Source organism: Myotis nattereri, assembly GCF_964212035.1.
Source record: "Myotis nattereri genome assembly, chromosome: 7".
Taxonomy (NCBI): domain Eukaryota; kingdom Metazoa; phylum Chordata; class Mammalia; order Chiroptera; family Vespertilionidae; genus Myotis; species Myotis nattereri.
In genome coordinates, this window is record NC_138082.1 from 84,918,896 (window position 1) to 84,940,893 (window position 21,998).

The 21,998-nt window shown below is 42.3% G+C and overlaps 1 protein-coding gene across 6 annotated transcripts in view; it reads right to left on the reverse strand.

Moving 5' to 3' along the window:
- LOC308522199 (UPF0538 protein C2orf76 homolog) overlaps positions 1–21,998 on the reverse strand; it is a 120,343-nt gene that overhangs the window by 55,729 nt on the left and 42,616 nt on the right. For all 6 annotated transcript variants that reach the window (XM_081095453.1, XM_081095448.1, XM_081095449.1 and 3 more), the window contains 2 exons: positions 5,745–5,795; positions 1,448–1,485 (listed from right to left, as the gene is read on the reverse strand). In XM_081095453.1, coding sequence (XP_080951579.1) covers positions 1,448–1,485; positions 5,745–5,795 — 89 coding nt within the window. The remainder of the gene's footprint in view (positions 1–1,447; positions 1,486–5,744; positions 5,796–21,998) is intronic.

Consider the following 21,998-nt stretch of genomic DNA (forward strand, 5'->3'; position numbering starts at 1 on the left):
AACAGACTGATGAATCTCAGAGGGAAGGGGGAAGGGAGGAGGGCGGGAAAAGATTAATCAAAGATCTTATATGCATAGAGGCCCAGTGCATGGATTCGTGCACCTGTGGGGTCCCTCGGCCTGGCCTGTGGGGACTGGGCCAAAACCAGTAGTCTGACATCCCCTGAGGGGTCCCAGATTGCGAGAGGGTGCAGGCCAGGCCGAGGGACCCCACTGGTGCAAGAATCTGTGTTATTTTAAACTATAGGGAAAAAATGTTACTAATTCATAATCAATATACATACCCTCATGCTATTTTCTTTATAATCTGTGCTATACAGTTATTTGAAATCTGACTGAAGTTATGGAGGGCATCTATGACCAGAGAAGGGAATGAAATGAAGTGAACTTATGAATAAATACTTCATTCAAAAATTGCTATGGAAACATGCCTCTGAATGAGACACTGTGCTAGGTGCTGGAGCTAGGAAGAAGCAGATATGCTCCCTGGTCCTTGACTAGTTTGTATAACAAGTAAGGTAGTTATAGTTATGAGTCAATACAAGGGTCATTGAGATTCAAGGAAAAGGATAACGCTAGTCTGTGTTGTAAGAAGCAAACTTTTGATTGTGGCTTCATACAAAATTACTCTAAAAAAGTAATGAAACAGAAATGTAAACACACAATAAACACATAAGCAAGCAGTTCTCTGCAGGGCAGGTTAGACAACGTTAGGATTGCAGATGTGCTCCCAGAGCCAAGTCCTGGGCCCTCTCTTACACAGTGAGAGCCACGTCAGAAAAAGCAGATCATTTTTACCTTCTTTGGGCTCCTTCCTTCCCTTACAGGATTAAGAAAATGTAAGAGATTGACTTGCCAGATAATGTGGCTTCCTTTATATGTAACCCAAATTTACAAAGTTTTATGCTTATTTTCTGTTAAATATTTGCTTGAGATACAACATGTATCCTTTTTTTTAAAAAAAAAATAACGCATTTAATTTTTAAAATTTTTTTGTTAATCCTTACCCGATGATATTTTTCCATTGATTTTTTTTAAAGAGAGTAGAAGGGAGGGGAAGAGACAGAGAGACAGAAACATCGATGAGAGAGAGACACACTGACCGGTTTGCCTCTCACACACACCCTGACCAGGGCTGTGGATAGAGTCTGCAACTGAAGTACGTGCCTTTAACCAGAATAGAACCCAGGACCCTTCAGTCCATAGGCCGACACTATCCACTGAGCAAAACTGGCCAAGACAAAAAAAATTAACACATTTTAAAGGATCTACTATGAACAGGCATATGACTTAGATTTTTGTTTCTTTAATGGAAGAGTAAAGCTGTAGTAGGGGTTTTTATAAAATAAAAACCACTATTATGATGAAAATATTTTAGAAGTTCATGTCTTCATTTATTCACTAAGTCAACCAACACTGATTACTTGCTATGTACCAGATACTGTACCTTCGATTTATGTGCTTGATGAATAATCTTCAATTTATCTGAAAGAAAAGCAAATTATCTTTTTACAAAGATTATTCTAAAACTTCATTTCTAATTATTAAAGAGAGGTGAGGGGAAGGTGGCTATGACATTAAAATATTTAAGTCCTTACTTTATGGACCATGTTCTCTTAAAACTCTACTATGCAGTAAAAGAAAAATTACTTTTGCATATCATTAAAATTAAAGATTACTGTAAAAAGACATTTTAAAGCCTTGGACTTTGACACACACAGCGGTGTGTGTGTCATAACCTGAAGTCAACTCCGCACATGTCCCTCAGAACAGAAGACAAGTGAGCCGTATCACTTTATCCTGGTCTTTGAAGTTGCCAAATGCTAAGATTAGTAAATAGTGTAAAAAAATTGTCTTAAATTAAGACAGACATTATCAAAAACAGTTCCAAAATATTCACTAATCACTCAGAATAGATCCAGTGACAGGAGGTAAAATGATCACAGTGACAAGTCATTACCACGCCAGGAACTCAAATAGCATTGAAGATCACTGGAAATCTGAACAACGCAACTCACGCACAGGGAGTACTGATCCTGTTGCCTGGTTTTCAACCACTGCACAGGCTTCCACGTCTACCCTGCTTTATTCAGTCCCCCCTTCGCTCCTCCCTCTGTTCGTCCTAAAGTGAGGCTACCCTGTACTTTTCCAATAAGTAATTTCTCCACATTGGATAAAATTCTGACTGCCAACAATCAGCTCTTAATCATATAATAGACAGCATTCCACATGTTCAAATTAAGATATTTTACAATTTTCACTCAGTTTTACTTAAGCATTTAATTAATGTATTATGATTACATGCATGTATTATTATACCTGAATAAACTCTTAACCTTAAACTGAAATTCATTTCTATCCATCACACTGTTTGATTCAATGAGGAATCCCAGCAGTGAAATGAAATAACAGGATCTATTTAAAAAAACAGATCCTGAGCCCGGCTGGCGTGGCTCAGTGGTTGAGCATTGACGTATGAACCAGGAGGTCATAGTTCAATTCCCGGTCAGGGCACATGCCCGGGATGCACGTGCTTGATCCCTAGTGTGGGGCATGAAGGAGGCAGTCAAACAATGATTCTTTCATCATTAATGTTTCTCTCTCTCCCTCTCTCTCTCTCTCTCTCTCTCTCTCTCTCTCATCTCTGAAATTAATAAAAATATGTCTGATAAATAAACAGACCCTGATTTAACTATGTTATAACAATATAGAATAGGAGTACCTATTCAGTTAAGAACGACCACTCTGAATTATCCATTATTTAAGTAGTCAAATTTCAATTATCTATTGCAATTCTTAGTGCAAAGTCAGCCTAATCCTATGTATTGTTAAGAAATAAAAAGAAATCTAATCTAAGTAAAATATGAACATTAGAAATGTAAATATGCCACAACTGCTAAAAATTAGCTCACAAGGGTACAAAAGAAAATAAACAAATGTGGCTTTGGATCATCTCTTATTGAGTTATCTTCTACACTCCTTTTCTCAATATAGATAGCTATCAGTTTATTACTAGAGACAAGTTAGAGAACCCAGTACTGGTTTGTAGTTGTCGCTTAGTAAAAGGACCTTGCTTAACGTCTGTTACAATCAGCCTGCAAAACTGGAGTCTGGCCTAACCAAATACTAATCATGTTCTGAATATTTTGTAATGAGCCACTAAATTAGAAATATCTTTGTTCTAATAAGTCTTGCAACACACAATAAAAAGGCCACCTTTTTTTTTTTGCAGAAAATAAATGTTCTGAATGGAAATTTTCACCAGATATTTCTCTCCAACAGAAATTGGTAAGACTTGAAAGAGATAGAAAAGAGAATGACGAGCTAGCAAAAGGTGTATTAATGTCCCTTCCTTTGCTCAATGATCTTTTACTTGTTTTTACTTCTTTAAAAAAAAACTTCAGAAGCAACATCTGTGGGTATTGTTTCCTTAATGCAAATTCCTTGAGGAAAGTAACCTCATAAAAATAAAAATGTTTTATATTTGTGGAGTATTTAACGTGTTTGCATGTGCACTGTTTAATCTCATGCAGCCATATAAAACAAAGAGGATCAGCAGCCCCGCACTGCACAATGGATATGCCTGGGCAACAAGGACTTAAAAATAAGACAACATGCCCTGTGCTGTAGGAACACAGTCTGGTCAAGGTAAATAAATAATACATGTAGATACCAATTAAATGAGAGGAATCTCTATATATAAAAGCCTAAGCGACCTTTATGACCGAACGACTGGAACGACCAGTCAACGGGTCGCTATGATGTGCACTGGCCACCAGGGAGCAGACGCTCAACACGGGAGCTGCCCCCCTGGTGGTCAGTGCGCTCCCACAGCGGGAGCGCTGCTCAGCCAGAAACTGGGCCGACAGCTGGTGATCACAGCTGCAGCAGTGAGAGCCTCTCCCACCTCCGTGGCAGTGCTAGGGGAGGGGGGGGCAGGGGGGTGGGAGGGGGTTGAGTGGGGTGGGAGAGGGGGCGGTGGCAGGTGCAGCGGGGCTGGGATGAGCAGCAGCAGAGCTGCACCCGGCTCCCAGCTGGGGCTCCTCCCTGGCCACCTGCCACTTCGGCTGCTACATCCCGAGGGCACAATTCTCCTGGATTGTGAGAGGGCATAGGAAGGACCCCACCCATGCATAAATCCGTGCACTGGGCCTCCAGTACATTTATAAATGAATGAAGGGCTCTGAGGAGCCTCAGACTGTCCATGGCCTGGCCTGGCCGAGAGAACCAGCCCTTTGTCCCAGGGCAAGGAGACAGCAACCAACAAAACTGAAATTCGCCTCTGTGCCCTTTCCACTCCCTAACACCCAAAGCGTTCTGGTCCCACAGGGCACGCAGCAGCACTGGACAGTGACCGGTGAGAAAGTAACACTGCGGCCTTCCTTGTTGAACACAAAGCAGCAGATTGTTGAGGAGCCAAGGTCAGACAGAATCTCTTGAAGTCTATCTAAGCCCTAGTACTTCTCTCGTTTCTCACAGATAAGCATGTTCACTTTTCCTGCCAATTCCTCTGAACAGTGCAGGAATACTAGGACAAAAAGATGTCAATAAGGTAAAATCATGTAAAAGGTACATACCTACCATGATGACTGGCAGCCAGATATTGTGGCCTTCATTATCTAATACTTATCTCTCAAAATAACTTACACGAAACACAAGTCTGAATATAGATCCAAACCATGCAGAAGAGGGGAGCCAGGTATAGGTTTTCTGCAGAAATGGCGTCTGAAGACTGATTCAAGCTTCAGCTGCTATTTCAAGGCATCGTGTTTTGAAAGCCATGAAGGCCAGAACTGAGAAGTTTCATATTTACCTAATCATACCTTTCATTCCTTTCTCTTACTCAGTATTTAGTATGCAGATTCTTTAAGTCCAATAAATCAAAGTGCTTCCCACTCAGTGCCTTCAGCTCTGCCCGGCTACCCCCAAGGACCTCACAATTAGTCTCTGGATATTAAAATGCATATGCACGGGGAAGACTGTGATTTCAAAGAATTTTAGGTCAGAAGTTGCTCTACCAAATGGGAACAGAATTTAAAGCTACTCCAAAAAAATGATCTAGGTAATAAAATATTTATACTTTAAAATGTCTATACCAATTAGCAAAAATATTTATTAGGTGCACCATAATTCTCAAGAGAAGCCTCAGTTTGGTGAATATCACTATGCTGAAGGTTAATAACCAACTGTACTATCTTTATAACGAGCAGTGAAACCCAGCTTACTACTGCCTATTATTACATTTAAAATCAATAATTGTAACATGAAGACCTGGGGCAGGGGCGGGGGGTGAGGGGGGGGGGATAGTCTGGAGGGGGTCAAAGGGGGAAATAAGGGGACATATGTAATACTTCCAACAATAAACACTTAAATAATAATAATAATTGCAACATAAAAATTACTGCACAACACGCTCAAGTTACCGGCATTTAAAATCTTAAATATCTTTTTTTTACTCCTAGTCTTTAATCATTTCTCCTTTTCTGATTACCCAGCAAAGAAATTCATTTCAGACACAGTTTGCCAACATGTTATTCCTCGCAAACAGGCCACTTCCCTGCACAATCACATGTACTTTAAAGACACACTATGAGAATTCCTATATTTCTAAATAAATGCCCATATTGTTTTTTACTTACAAATAGTAAATTCTTTTTTGAAAACCAAATTTAAATTCATATCAATGTAAAACTAATGTGACATACATTAATATATGCTTTAAAATAAGAAGAAAAATTGGTTACCATATTTATAATTTCTGAATGGTGGTGGCAGGCTGGTCCTTAAAGGAATATCTATAAGAAAAAGATCATTTTTATTATAAAAAGTATATTCAGTCTTTTGGTTCTGTACTCCCATACCTCCAGTCTAAGCTACCTAAAAAAAAAAACACAACAACTGATGTGGCACAAAATAAAGCTGACATCCTGGCAAGGTCCAAGGTCATGTGAAACAAGGGAACCACTGATGAGATCCGAGCTGCTACCAGCTGAGCCAAGAATTCAGCGACACTACTGAATAAACTGGCATTTTAGTAAACACTAGAGGGCCGGTGTACGGATTCATGCACATTGAAAGGAAATTAATTAGAAGAAATATTTTAGAGGCCGGGGAGGGACCACGGGAGGTTGGCTCCAGGGTGTGTCTGGCCTGTCTGGCCCAGTCCCAATTGGGGCCAATCAGAGCTGGGGAGGGACCATGGGAGGGCTCCAGGGCATGTCCGGCCTTCTCACCCAGTCCCAATCTGCCGGACCCCAGCAGCAAGCTAACCTACCGGAACGTCTGCCCCCTGGTGGTCAGTGCGCATCATAGTGACTGGTGAAAAGTTGGACACTAGCTATATTAGGCTTTTATTTTATAGGACAATCTCACCTATGTACATTTGAAATACAGAGTTCACATGTATGACATTATCTTTTTATATAGTTGAGGTTCGTTTAGCATGTAAATCTGGGAACCCCTTGAGAGTCTTTTCCCATAGTGGAAACCAATGATCTAGAACAGCCGTGGGCAAACTACGGTCCGCGGGCCGGATCTGGCCCGTTCGGCGGAGCCGAAAGAGCGGAGGGTTCTCTTGCTCTCCCCTCCGCTCCTTCACCAGCAGTAATGTTAACATGTATTAGTTCACACAAACACTCCATCCATGCTTTTGTTCCGGCCCTCCGGTCCAGTTTAAGAACCCATTATGACCCTCAAGTCAAAAAGTTTGCCCACCCCTGATCTAGAACAACCTTAGTACTCTTACCAAAATTCAGATAACTCAGCAAAGAAAACAAAAACAGAGCAAATATTCTTTTTAAAACAGTATTACAAATATCGATATTAGCTTTAACTAATAACATCTGATGCTACAATCCCTACAGAGGGCAATTTAGTAATATACATCAAAAATAACATGTGCATCCATTCCACTTAGAGAATTTATCATATAGACTTTGCACACACCTGTGTGTATACATACAAATGTAGGAACTTTAGCTTGTTTAAAATAGCAAATGCTTAGAAAAATCCAAAAGTCCTTCACTGGGGGTACTTGTCAAATAAATTAGAATATGCCCAAACAATGAAACATTTTTCAAATGTAAAATAATAAAAAAAAGGAGTAGGAAGCTCTCTCCTAACATAAGATCTTCAAGATATGTTGACAGCAAAGAAGGCATAAAGTTGAACATTATCTTATCTAATAAAAGACAAAAAGGGTAATTAACCGTACCTCCGCTATGCTTCCCATTGGCTAATCAGGGCGATATGCAAATTAACCACCAACAAAGATGGCGGTTAATTTGCATACACAGGCTACAAGCAGTGGAGCAAAGCCAAACAGCGAGGCCGGCCCAGGGATCAGTGGAGCTGCGAGGCCTCCCGGCACCGGAACCCTGCACCCCCCCCTCGCCATCAGCCCTGCTCTGTGTGTTACAGGGGGCAGCGACCCAACCCCCTGATCGGCCGGCTCTGTGTGTGACAGGGGGTGGCGCCACAACACCCCCGCATCAGCCCTGCCCTGAGCGTGACGGGGCGGTGCCGCAACCTCCCAATCCGCCCTGCTCTGTGTGTGACAGCGGAAGGCGCCCCAACCCCGATCTGCCCTGCTCTGTGCGTGACAGGGGGTGGCGCCACAACCTCCCCATCGGCCCTGCCTTGAGTGTAACAGGGGGCGGCGCCCCAACTCCCCAATCGGCCCTGCTCTGACCAGGGGCTGCGGGGCAGGCACCTAGGGATTGGGCCTGCCCTCTGCCACCCGGGAGCAGGCCTAAGCCAGCAGGTCGTTATCCCCCGAGGGGTCCCAGACTGTGAGAGGCACAAGTGGGGCTGAGGGACACTCCCCGCCCACCCCCCTGCCAGTGCACAAATTTTTGTGCACTGTGCCTCTAGTTTTTAATAAGCCACCTTTTGAGTAAAAAGAAAAAATAAGAATATATGTTTGCATTGCTTATACTTTGGTGGGAGGGAGCATGCTGTACTGGTCAGACAGAGAACATAAGTGGGAAGGAGACTTTCACTCTATTCCTTTTATATTTTGATCTTAAAACTACATGAATGTGTTACCTATTAAAGTAAACTCTAAAAACCCACACATCTGAATTAGGAAATGTGTTTTGTTTTGTTGTTTAACGATTTGTCTTTATTTATCTTATTATTATTCTTTAATCCTCACTCAAGGATATTTTTCCATTCATTTTTAGAGAAAGTGAAACAAAGAGGGAAAGATAGAGAGAAATATCGGCGTGAGAGAAACACATTGATTGGCTGCCTTCTGTACACACCCTGACCAGGGCCCGGCCAGGGAGGAGCCTGCAACTGAGGTACATGCCCTTGACCCGAACCAAACCTGGGACCCTTCAGTCCGCAGGCTGACACTCAATCCACTGAGCCAAACCGGCTAAAGCAGGAAGTGTGTTTTTTAAGTACATATGCTTTTTAGAGGTCAAACACATACGGAAATTAAAATACAACACATTCATTCATGTTACAACATTTAAAGTCCCTATTACCAGATATTTCAGGGACAGGGTCAATAAGAAGTTACCACCCAACCAGTGTTAAGCCTCAACCTATGAACCAGGAGATCAGGGTTCGATTCCCAGTCAGGGCAAATCCCCAGGAGGAGGCGTGCAGGAGGCATCCAATCAATGATTTTCATCATTGATACAGTGGGGCCTTGACTTACGAGTTTAGTTCGTTCTGAAACCGAGCTCGTTAAGGAGCTCGTTAACTCAAATTACTCTATCAACTCAATGCAAAAAATCAGCTGAGAGACAGCTGGTATCTCAAAAAACTCGTTAGTCGGGACACTCGTAAGTCAAGGCCCCACTGTATTTCTATCTTTTTCTCTCTCTCCCTTCTTCCTTCTGAAATCACTAAAAATATATTTAAAGAAGAAGTTACCAAAACAAGTCCCCACTCTTGAGAGCCCATGTTCCTGTGTAAATCCTGTAACAAAGGTATGTTCACAGCCAGGGCTACGTCTGAAGGGTATGATTCTCACCTGCTGCACATTACAGTCGCTCAGCCCAGCACTAGAGCAGACTTGCAACAGGCTGGTTCCAAGAATAAATGTTTAAATATCAAATAAAAACTTCCTGAGAAGATTCTGAGACAAACGAAGTTTACAGGGGGCAGCCAGATGACATAAGTGAATGAAGAGGGTGAAACAGAAGGTGTCCGTGAGATCTGATAGCAAAGCACCTGTGGACCCTGAGAAAGAAGATACCTACCCAGAAGGCTACTGATGGCTAACTGGTCTCAAATGTAAAAGCAGAGTCTGGCAGCCATTTCTACACAGGGGCCTCTCATGCAAACCACACTTCAGGGAGAAATCTGGACTGAACTGCCTGCCTGCACTGTGTTTCTGCCATCTGAGCTAGCCCTTATAAAGGAGTTCCTGGAATCCTATTTTAACCAATAGGATTGAGGCTTTCTCCATCCATTGGAACTGCACAGCATCTCCTATCAGCATCTTCACTAATCAATCAGGGCAGCTCCACTCTGACCAGTCAAGGCAGTGACTTTTGAACTAGTCAAACTGTGAGAATTTGGAGTCCTCATTTGCATGAGCATGAACCAATCAGGGATCAGGGTTGCAGATCTCTGTCTAGTAAACTAGCTCCCCTCTGGCCCTGAAGTGCATTTTTCCCTTCCACTGAAGACTAAAGACTGCATTTCCCTGGCTGGAGCTCAAACACCAGAGATGAAACACTAAAGACATCTCACCAGGCCACAATGGAGCAGAGCACAGCAAGCAGTGTGTAGTAGACTGGCACAGAGCAAGTTGGCACTGCACGGCGCAGGGCAGAGTGAAGGAAGCAGGTGGAGCAGATCGGGGCTGCATCTCCCAAGGGACACCTCATAGCTGTGCTGCTCCACAGCTGTGCTGCTTCACAATTGAGCCTGCCCCTTGAGTGTGTCGCTCATGTATGTATAAAGTTATAATATGGTATGTTTTGAAGCTGTCCATCAGGTGCACTGGCTCTGGGGCTTCCTGAGAGGTGCAAAGTCAGCCACTGCCTGGGGCCACCCAGCAGGAGCTACAGAGCAATCTACAGATGGCTGCTACTTGTGGTGGGCTTAGCAGAGCCCAGGGGAGGCCAAGCTGTTTTGGACCTCTTATTGCTAGGTATGGGTCACACTGACACCAGTCACTGCTTGTTTGAAAGATTTTAGCAAAGTCTAAAGCCTGACCCAGGACAGGGCATTCATATGAAAAAGCCACTGCAAACAGTTTGGGTGGGGTTTCAAATTGGATGGGGCTGAGCTCAGGGAATCACCAGGGTGGAGTGAACACAGTGAGCTAAGCTGATGGAAATGCAGATATGGCTGCTAGTCAGCTCTGCGGCTGCGGAGGTCTCCGCACAGGAACAATGACCTCTGCAAGCGTCCCTGTCTGAGAGAAAGCCGCTCCAATGCCAGACAGTCCAGTTCCTCCCCATATGTCCCTGGATCTTCCCAAGCTGTTGCCCCAGTGCTGGAGCTCAGAGGGAGCAAGTCTATGTAAGTTCATGTGCAGGCTCTTAAAGAGGAACTGCCTGCATTTCCAGCAGCCTCACTGTCACTCAGCCACAATTCCCACTGGTTTTTAAAGCCTGAAGTTATGGGGACTTCTCTTCCCAGCTCTGGAACCCTGGGCTGGGGGTCTGGTATGGGGCTGGGACCCCAGTATGGGGCTTGGACCCCTTAATCCTCATAAGAGGCCTCTGCAGCTAAGATATCCCTCCTTATTATAAAAACGCACACGTGGGTGTTGGACCAGCCTGTTCCGTGCCTCCGCCCCTCCTACCAGTCTCAGTGTGCTTTCTTCTTTACTTCTCTAGTCGTGAAACTTCCATTCAGCCAGCTTTCAGGCAATTCTCAATGATGGCTGTTCTGTATTTTAGTTGTAATTTTGATGTGGCTGTGGGAGGTGGCAAGTACTGGCGTTTACCTATGCTGCCATCTTGGTTCTCTCCTCTGGCTGTTTTTCAGATTTTCTCTTTATTACCAATTATAAGCAATTTGATTATGATATGCTTTGATGTAGCTTTTTTTAGGATTTGTTAAACTGCCTGGATATGTGGGTTTATAATTTTCACCACATTTGTAAAATTTTCAGCCATAATTTCCTCAAATAGGTCTTCTGTTTCCTTGTCCCAGATCTTCTCCTCATGGACTCCAATCCTATCTAATAATAGACAAATATGGTAATTAACCATACCTTCGCTATGCCTCCCATTGGCTAATCAGTGAGATATGCAAATTAACCCAACCAAGATGGTGGGCAGCAGCCACGCAGCTGAAGCGAGCAGGAGGCTTGCTTGCTCCAGTGATGGAGGAAGCTAAGGTTCCCTGCCTGCCGCGGCCCGGTTCTGAGCTCCGAAAGCAACAAAATTTCAATTATAGAAGCTAAACAAACCCCAGATACCTGCTTTCAGCAGGCCGGGCCTCAGAGCTGGAGCGAGTAGGAGCTGGCTCTCAGCTCCAGTGATGGCAACAAAGTTTCAATTATAGAAGGTAAATAAATCCCAGAATAAAAAAAAAAAGAAAAGAAAAAAAGGAGAGGCTGGGAGCTTCAGTCGCCGGCCAGCCTGAAAACAGCGATCAGCCCCTCATCCAGGCTGGCCAGGCACCCCAGTGGGGACCCCCACTCTGAAGGCGGTGTGACCAGCTGCAAACAGCCATCAGCCCCTCACCCAGGCTGGTCAGGCACCCAAGCGGAATCCCCACCCTGATCCAGGACACCCTTCAGGGCAAACCAGCCGGCCCCCACCCGCGCAGCTGGCCTCTATCCTATATAGTAAAAGGGTAATATGCAAACTGACCCTAACAGCAGAAAGACTGGGAATGACTGGTCACTATGACATACACTGACCACCAGGGGGCAGACGCTCAATGCAGGAGCTGCTCTCTGGTGGTTAGTGAGCTCCCACATGGGAGAGCTCTGCTCAGCCACAAGGCAGACTGATGGCTGCCAGTACAGCGGTGGTGGTGGGAGCCTCTCCTGGCTCCTCAGCAGCGCTAAAGATGTCCGACTGCAGCTTAGGTCTGCTCTCCGCTGGCAAGTGGACATCCCCCGAGGGCTGCCAGGCTGCCAGAGGGATGTCTGATTGCCAGCTTAGGCCCAATCCCCCGGGGAGCAGGCCTAAGCCAGCAGGTGGTCATCCCCTGAGGGGTCCCAGACTGCGAGACCCCTAGTTGTGCACCGGGCCTCTAGTTACATGTATATTTGGCTACTGGAAGTTGAAGTTGCCCCATATACTCCCTATGGCTCTATTTATTTTTCTTTCAGTCTTTTGTCTGTCTGTGCTTTATTTCAGATATTTTGTGGCTAAGTTTTCACGTTTACTAATCTTTCTTCTGTTCATATTATCTACATGTTAATGCTATCCAGTGTATATCCATCTTAGACATTTTATTTTCTATCTCTGGATTGTTGTTTTTTTAAAGTATTTTCCATCTTCAATATGCTCAATCTTTCTTCTACCTTCTTAACTATTTGTAATGTAGTTATTTAAAAAACTGTCTTAATTGTCCTTGTCTACTAATTCTGTCATTTGCAACATTCCTGGATTGGTTTCAAATTGACTTATTTCTCTACTAATTATGGTTCATGTTTTCTCTTTACATGACTGGTAGGTGCTGATTTGTTGCAGGACATTTATTGAGTGCTGGATATATTTGTATTCTTATAAACACCCTGAGCTTTGTTCTGGAACACAGTTAAGTTACTTGGCAACAGATCCTTTTGAGTCTTGCTTTTGAGCTTTGTTAGGTGGGAGCAGAGCAGAATCTAGTCTAGTGCTAATTTTTGCCTATTATATTGCAGAAATACCCTTCTAGAAACTCCCCCCAGTATGTAGTTTTCCACTCTGGCTGGTGCAAACAGAACTATTCCAAGCCCTTTATGAGCTCTGAGCATGTTGCCTTCTGTTATGGTCATATGGTTCTCTGCATGGCTTCTAGTAGTTTCCTTACACACTTGTGTTAATCTCATTCAACTGATGACTCATGCCCTCCACTTCATCCAAGCTGCTATGCACACTCAGAGCTCACGCTCTGTACAGCTCTCTATTCCAGGACTCTGCCCTATGACTTCTCCGGGCTCCATTCCAGACTGCCAGCTCTGACTCATAAACTCATGGAACTTGCCAGGGTCTGCCTGGACTCCCCGCCCTGCCCCGCGCTGTGGCCTACACACTCTCTCCAGGCAGTAATCATAGGGGTCACCTGTTTATTTCCCCCACTGTGGGGACAACAGCTTTGTGCTACTGATGTCCAATCTCTGAAAATCATTATTTCATATACTTTGCAGTTTTAATTTTTTTTTAAAAAAAAATATTTTTATTGATTTCTTTAGAGAGAGGAAGGGATAGATAGAAACATCAATGAGAGAGAAACATTGATAGGCTGTCTCCTGCATGCCCCCAGCCCTGGGGATCATGCCCATAACCCGGGAATGTGCCTTGACCTGGAATGGAACCATGACTTCCTGATTCATGGGCTGATGCTCAACCACTGAGCAACACTGGCTGGCTTGCATAGTTTTTTTAGTTGTTTCAAGTAGAAGAATAAGTCCAGTCCTGTTTCTCCATCTTGGATGAAAGCAAAAGTCTGTGGCATATCTATTCCTAGTATATTCTGAAACTATTTTCCACTTTGCACTGAGTTTTCTTTCATTCTGTTTCCCCACCTTTGAACTTAACTTTGAAAATTAATGAACTTTTACAGAAGAATTCAAAATTACATAATTCTGCAAAAAAAAAATTTAATATTTCATGATTGGAAAGTTCACAAGAAGGTAACCACTAACTCTACTCATTCATTTAGGTCTCCAAAAGAGGGCATCTACAGAAAAATTATTAGACAAATAAGACAACTTAATAAATATACTGCTGGCATTAGGATGCCACAAAGGAGTTTAAAATCTTGAAACACAGAGCAATATAAAAATCAGTAAAGTCTGAAAAATTATTAGAATATCAATGTTTAATAAAATAACTCTTCACCTCATAGTAAAAGCTCTGAAAATAGAAGCGCTATATGTTGAAACTTATTACTAGATGCTGGACCTACATTTGAAGACTTTTAGGAAAGCACAAACACGTAAGGAAAAATAATAAATTTACTAACTCAATGGATAACCTGTATGTGCAAGAATACCAAACAGCTAATGTTAATCAGAACAATGTCCTAAAACTCTAATCTCATAAGGGGTTCAATCAGATATTATGGCAATAGTCCAAGGCTAAGCTGTATCAAGATGCTTTTTACTTTAATTATGAAATAGCCTAAACATTAAAAGGTATGATGAACAGAACAAAAAAGCCATTGAACCCACCAACCAAGTTTAACAAATGTTTACATATTGTCATAACTGCTTCAGATCCTTTATTTCTTTTGTTAAATATGATGTGAGCACAGTTAAAACCTTCTTTCTGTCCCCCCCTAATCCCATTACCCTTGCCTTCCCAGAGCTAACCACTATTATTTAGTACACTCTCTTTGTTGTTATACTCTTATCCCATAAGGCACAGCCACAGAAAACAGTATATCTTGTGTTTTAAATGTACAGGTTGAGCATTTAAACGAAAGCCTCTGTAGTACATTGTGTGGTATAAACAGAAGCGCATCACCTCCACACTGTGTTGGAAGGCATAGGGCCTTTGTGAGAAGATGATAATGTGCTATGACTGTGCTACTGAAAAACTAACCCATTCCTTTCTAAAAAAGAGGGGCATCAGGGAAGTGCTTCTTTACAGAAGAATGCCAGGAATCAAAGAGTAAGAAAAAAAAAATCCCGATGTTGCAACACCAACAATTCATCAATAGGTGCTGAAACCACTGGAAACAAGATACGCATACAGTCTTCTTATTTACCACTCCATCCAATCCTTATTGATTTGAAAGATACTTTTACAACAGAGAAATCTGGTGGACAGTATCTCAACCAAGTGGTTTCCACCTGTCTCATCAATAATGGAACATACTGATATACAGTGTCCTGCTGTGCTGAACGAGGAGGAACCACACAGATCAGGGGTCAGCAAGCTATTTCTGTAACGGCCGGCTAGTAAATCATTGGGCTTTGAGCCACACAGTCGCAACCACACAACTCTGCCAGTGAAGCACCACAGCACGTAAACACATGGTGTGGCTGTGTTCCAATAGATTTTATTTATAAAAACTGGAGGCAGGTGTGATTGGACCACAGGTTATAGTTTGTTGACCTGCAACCTACACAATAATTCTGCTGAAAATGTTTAACCTGAATTAAATAATGAGAAAACAATCAGACAAAACCAGATTATGGGACACTCTATAAAACTGACATGATTGTTCTTTTAAAAAAATCAATACAATGAAAGTCAAAATAAGGTGGGGAACTGTTCCAGATTAAAGGAGACTAAAAGACATGACTTGCTGTGTAAAGACATAGACAACCCTCATTCTTTCTAAGTAAAAGAAGCCAGTCTGAAAAGGCTACATATTGTATGATTCCTATTATATGATATACTGGAAGAAAGGAAAAAAAGCAAAACTACAGAGACGATAAGAAAGATCAGTGGTTGCTGGGAACTCCGTGGGGAGGATGAGTAAGTGAAGCACATGGGATTTTTAGGGCAGTGAAACAATTGTAACAGTGGCTACATGACATTATTCACTTGTCAAAATAGAACGTTATAGCACAGAGTGAATCTTAATGTATGCAAAGTAAAAAGCAAAAAAAAAAGCAAAAACATTTAGTAAGTCAGGGAATCCCAGGAAAGAATGAAGACGGAAACAAAACAATCTAACTGTATTACAAACACATGAAACAACCTTACTAGAGGGAATCGAAGAAAGGATGCCAACCTAAATAACTTTGGCAATAAACAGATTTTGTGAGACTAAAGCCAAAGTAAATACACAAAAGCACTGTACCCTAGTTAATATCAAGTTGCTTCCGACAGGTTACAGATGAACAGCTCTGACACTGCTGTAATGTACATGGAATTAAACAATCGAGTAAATGGGTGGACGATGATGGGAGCCAGGCTTCCCACTGTTTTAGTAAAGACCATATAATAACCCAGTTAATAATTAATTGAAAAGGAGCAAAGGGAAAGCCAAATATTATGGGCATGTCATTTAGCAGCTTTGCCAGGAAGCTACCGTTTCCAGGGGTGGGCAAACTTTTTGACTCGAGGGCCACAATGGGTTCTTAAACTGGACCGGAGGGCTGGAACAAAAGCATGGATGGAGTGTTTGTGTGAACTAATATAAATTCAAAGTAAACGTCATTACATAAAAGGGTATGGTCTTTTTGTTTTTTAGTTTTATTCATTTCAAACGGGCCGGATCCAGCCCACGGGCCATAGTTTGCCCATGGCTGGTTTAGACACATGCTCATTAAAGTCTGGGTGACATAGGGAAGATACTTGTATGTCAGTCACACCTGGGAACAGGTCACTGGCCAGAGTAGGCATGGCCACTGCAAGCCTGGGAACATTTGAGATACTTAAGTTCCTAAACAGAGGAGTTTGCCCTCTTATTGTCTTGCTTGGCACTCCTGATTTGCGAACTCTCACACTCCTGCATTTGTCCACTTGGCTCACAGGCATGTGGACCCCACATACAATGGACTAATGGACCGCAACTAGCGTAACGCTAAACTGGACCCAGACACTCTTGACACTGGCTTTACTTCTAACTCTGCTAAATCCCCAGCTGCACTTCTTCCAGGACTGGACTAAGGGAAATGGGACTTTAGAAACTGAGGAATATAATTCTATGCAAATAAAGCTTCTACCACATCTCACCCTCCTGTGGGGGGCTCCTGAAATGCTTATTCCAGCAGCACCCCAAGAAACCCACTCCCACTAGCAACAGAGAAAAGCCATCCTTTAATTTCTCCAATAAAAGGATGAGAAAGTTCAGATAAGCAAGGGGAGGAAGCTAGAATGCCCGTGTGGGGGTGGATTCGAGTTGGAAACATCAGTAAGAGCCCATGCTTAACATATAGATACAAGGGGTAACATGAAAATACGTATAGGTATGTCTAGACACACAGGTTGAAAGGTTGATATATTTCTTTTCTCTGTAGGCTGAGAGAACCTAAAAGAAAATATTAGCAAAACAAATTTACCAATATATTAAAAGGATCATACAACCATGATCAAGTGGGGTTTATTTCAGAAATGCAAGGATGGTTAAACATCTGTAAATCAATCAACATGATACATCCCACTAACAAAATGAAGGATAAAAAAATCACATCATACCAATAGAGGCAGAAAAAGCATTTGATAAAATTCAACATCCATTTAAAATAAAAACTCTCAACAAAGTAGGCACGGAGGGAACATATCTCAACATAATAAGGGTCACAAATGACAAAAACCACAGCTAACATCATACACAACAGTAAAAAGCTGAAAGCTTTTTCTCTAAAATCAAAAACAAGACAAGGATGCCAATTCTCACCACTTTTGTTCAACACAGTATAGGAAGTTTTAAACACAGCAATTAGGCAAGTAAAAGAAATAAAAGTTCTGTGGCTGGTTTAGCTTAGTTATTTGGATCAGTCCATGCACCAAAAGGTTGCCATTTTGATTCCTGGCCAGGGCACATGCCCAGGTTGCAGGTTCGATTCCCAGTAGGGGACAAGCAGGAGGCAACCAATCAATGTGACACTCTCACAGAGATGTTTCTCTCCCTCTCCCTTCTTCTCTCTCTAAAAATCAATCAGTAAAAATATTTTTTTAAAAAATAAAAGACATCCAGATCAGTAATAAATAAGCAAAACTATTTTTAGAAAACCCTAAAGACTTCACCAAAAAACTGTTAGAGCTAATAAACAAATTCAGTAAAGTTTCAGAATACATAAATCTGTGGTGTTTCTATACACAAATAACAAACTATTGGAAAGAAAAATTAAGAAAACAAACCCACTCACAATTACATCAAAAAGAATAAAATACCTAGAAATAAATTTAACAAAGGAGGTAAAAAAAATCTATACACTGAAAACTATGAAATTCTGATGAAAGAAATTGAAGACACTAATAAATGAAAAAATATTCCATGCTTATGAATTGAAAGAATTAATATTGTTAAAATGTCCATACTATCCAAAGAAATCTACAGTCAATGCAATCCTATCAAACTTTCAATGGCCTATTTCATAGAACTTGAGCAAATAATTCTAGAATTTGTAGAGAACCACAAAAGATCCAAAATAGCTAAAGCAATCTTGAGAACAAATTTGGTAGTATCACACTTCTAATTTCAAATTATACTACAAAGTTATAATAATTAAAACAGTATGATATTAAAACAAAAACAGACACACAAAAATTGAAACAGAATTGAGAGCCTGGAAATAAACCCACACATATATGGACAATTAACAAATGACAAAGAAGCCAAGAACATACAATGGAGAAAGGAAAGTCTCTTTAATAAATGGTGCTGGGAAAACTGACAGTCATATGCGGAAGGAAGGAAGGAAGGAAGGAAGGAAGGAAGGAAGGAAGGAAGGAAGGAAGGAAAGAAGGAAGGAAGGAAGGAAGGGAGGAAAGAAGGGAGGGAGGGAGGGAGGGAGGAAGGGAGGGAAGGAAGGCCACTATTGAAAGTAGACCACTATCCTAAATCATACACAAAAATTAACTCAAAATGGATTAAAGATTTGAATGTAAGAGTTAAAACCTAAAATTCCTCAAAGAAAACATATGCAGAAAGCTCCCTGACATCAGTCTTAGTGATGTGTTTGTGGATCTGACTCCAAAAGCAAGGAAAACAAAAGCAGAAATAAACAAATGGGACTACATAAAACTAAAAGGCTTCTCCAGAGCAATAAAACCCATCATCAAAATGAAAAGGCAACTTACTTATTTGCAAATCTACCCTAATATATAAAAAGCTAGGGGCTGTCATGACCGAAAAAAAGGAGGGATGACCGAACAGCAGGCTGTGTGGGGTGACAGGCTGGCGGGGGGGGGGGGGGGGGTGGTAGTGAGGAACAACCAAATGACTGAACAGCAGGCTGCGTGGGGCGACCAGGCTGGCAGGGGGGGCAGTTAGGGGCAATCAGGCCAGCAAACAGAGGTGGTTAAGGGTGATCAGGCTGGCAGGGGGACAGTTAGGGGCGATCAGGCAGGCAGGTGAGCAGTTAGGACCAGCGGTCCCAGATTGTGAGAGGGATGTCCTAGGATCAGGCCTAATCCTGCTGTGGGATATCCCACGAGAGGTCCCAGATTGCAGAGGGTGCAGGCTGGGCTGAAGGGACCCCCCCCTCCCCCGTGCATGAATTTTGTGCACTGGGCCTCTAGTCCATATATATAAAAGTCTAAGTGACCAAACGGCCAAATAGCCGGTCAACTGGTCACTATGATGCACACTGGTCACCAGGGGACAGACGCTCAATGCAGGAGCTGCCCCCCTGGTGGTCAGTGGCTCCCACAGCGGCAGTGCCATTCAGCTGACCAATGGGTGCCAGACACCAGGCTCACAGCTGGCGAGTGCAGCTGCGCAGTGCAAACCTGTCCTGCCTCCATGGCAGCACTACTGAGTGACAGAGGCGGCAGGCGCAGGGGGACCGGGATGAGCAGGAGCAGCATAGCGGCAGGCCCAGGCTCCTCTCCGGCTGCCTGCCACTTCACGCACTACTATATCCACTGAGGGGTCCCGGATTGCGAGAGGGCACAGGCCAGGCTGAGGGACCCAACCAGTGCATGAATCCGTGCACCGGGCCTTTAGTATATAATAGCGGACTAAAAATCCAAAATATATAAAGAACTCAGACAACTCAACAACAAAAGGAAGCAAATAACCCAATTTAAAAAGTGGGCAGACCCTTGGCTAGTGTTGATCTATGGTTAGAACATTGGTCTGTGCACCAAAGGGGAATGGGTTCAATTCCGGTCACAGGCACGTACCTGGGTTGCAGGTTCGATCCCTGGCCCCACTCTGAGCAGCAACCAATCGACGTGTCTCCACATCGCTGTTTCTCTCTTTCTCTCCCTTCCCCCTCTTTTCCACTCTCTCTGAAAATCAATGGAAAAAATATCCTCCAGTGAGGATAAACAAACAAACAGGCAAGCAAGCAGAGCCCTGGCTGATGTGGCTCAGTTGGCTGAGCACTGTTTCATGCACCCAGAGGATGGATTCACAGTCAGGGCACATGCCTGGGTTGTACACTCGATCCTCGGTATAGGTGTGCAGGAGGCAGCAATTGATGTTTCTCTCTCTCTCTTCCCCTCTCCCTTCCTCTTACTCTAAAAAAAATCAATAAAAACATTTAAAAAATAAAAAGTGAGCTGAGGAGCTAAGTAAGTATTTTTTCAAAGACATACAGATGACCAAGAGGCACATGAAAAGATGTTCCACATCACTAATTATTAGAGAAATGCAAACCAAACCATAATGAGATATGACCTCACACTTGTTAGAATAGCTATTATCAAAAAGGCAAGAAATAACAGTGTTGGAAAGGATGTGGAGAAAAGAAAACCCTTGTGCACTGCTGGTGGGATTGTAAATTAGTGCAGCCACTATGGAAAACAGTATAAAGATTCTTCAAAAAGTTAAGAATATAAAATTACCATGTGATCCAGCTCTTCCACTTCTGCGTATTTATTCAAAGAATACAAAAACACTAATTCAAAAAGATGTACGTATCCCTTATTCATTGCAGCATTATTTACAATAGCCAAGATACGGAAATAACGTAAGTGTCCATCAATGGATGAATGGATAAAGATGTGTACAGATATACAATGGAATATTACTCAGCCATAAAAAGTATAAAATATTTCCATTTAAAACAACATGGATAGCCCTAACCGGTTTGGCTCAGTGGATAGCGCGTTGGCCTGTGGAATGAAGGGTCCCGGGTTCAATTCCGGTCAAGGGCATGTATCTTGGTTGCGGGCACAATACCAGTAGGAGGTGTGCAGGAGGCAGCTGATCGGTGTTTCTCTCTCATGGATGTTTCTAACTCTCTATCCCTCTCCCTTCCTCTCTGTAAAAAATCAATAAAATGTATTTTTTAAAAAAACAACATGGATAGACATTAAAGGTATACTGCTAGGGGAAATTAAGTCAGAAAGAGAAAGACAAATACTTCAAGTATACCAACATTCACGCCATGGGGGTGCAGGAAGAAGAGAGGGAGCAAGAAATTGAAAACCTACTTGAAGAAATAATGACAGAAAACTCCCCTCCCTGGTGAAAGAAATAGACTGACATGTTCAAGAAGCACAGAGAGTCCTAAACAAGATGAGCCCATAGAGGCCCACACCCAGATACATCATAATTAAAATGTCAAAGGTTAAAGACAAAGAGAGAATCTTAAATGCAGCAAGAGAAAAGGAGTAAGTTAACTACATGAGAGCTCCCTTAAGTCTGTCAGCTGATTTCCCAACAGAAACTTTGCAGGCCAGAAGGGAGTAGCAAGAAATATTCAAAGTTATGAAAAGCAAGGAACTACAATGATAGCAAAGCTCTCATTTTTAATTGACGATCAGATAAAGCACTTCACAGACAAGAAAAAGCTAAAGGAGTTCATCACCACCAAACCAGTATTACATGAAATGTTGAAGGGAGAAAGGAGAAGACAAAGATGAAGATGAAGAAAAACTGATTAAAAATATGAACAATAAAATGGCAATACATATCAATAATTGAATATAAAAATCAAAATAAATGAACAAGGAATGTAATGAACAAAATAAACTGATGAATAAAATAGAACCAGAGGCATGGAAACATGGAACAGACTGACGAATCTCAGACTGAAGGAGGAAGAGGGTGGGTGGGAAGAGATTAACCAAAAAACTTATATGCATATATGCATTACCCATGGACACAAACAATAGGATGGTGAAGGCCTGGGGTGGGGCAGGATCTGGGTGGAGGAGGGCAAGGGGGTGGGAAAAAGGGGTTAGACATCTCTAATACTCTCAATGATAAAGAATTTAAAAATGAAAATAATATTCAGAAAGGCAAGAAGGAATCTAAAATAACCCCCAAAAGATCATTCATCATAG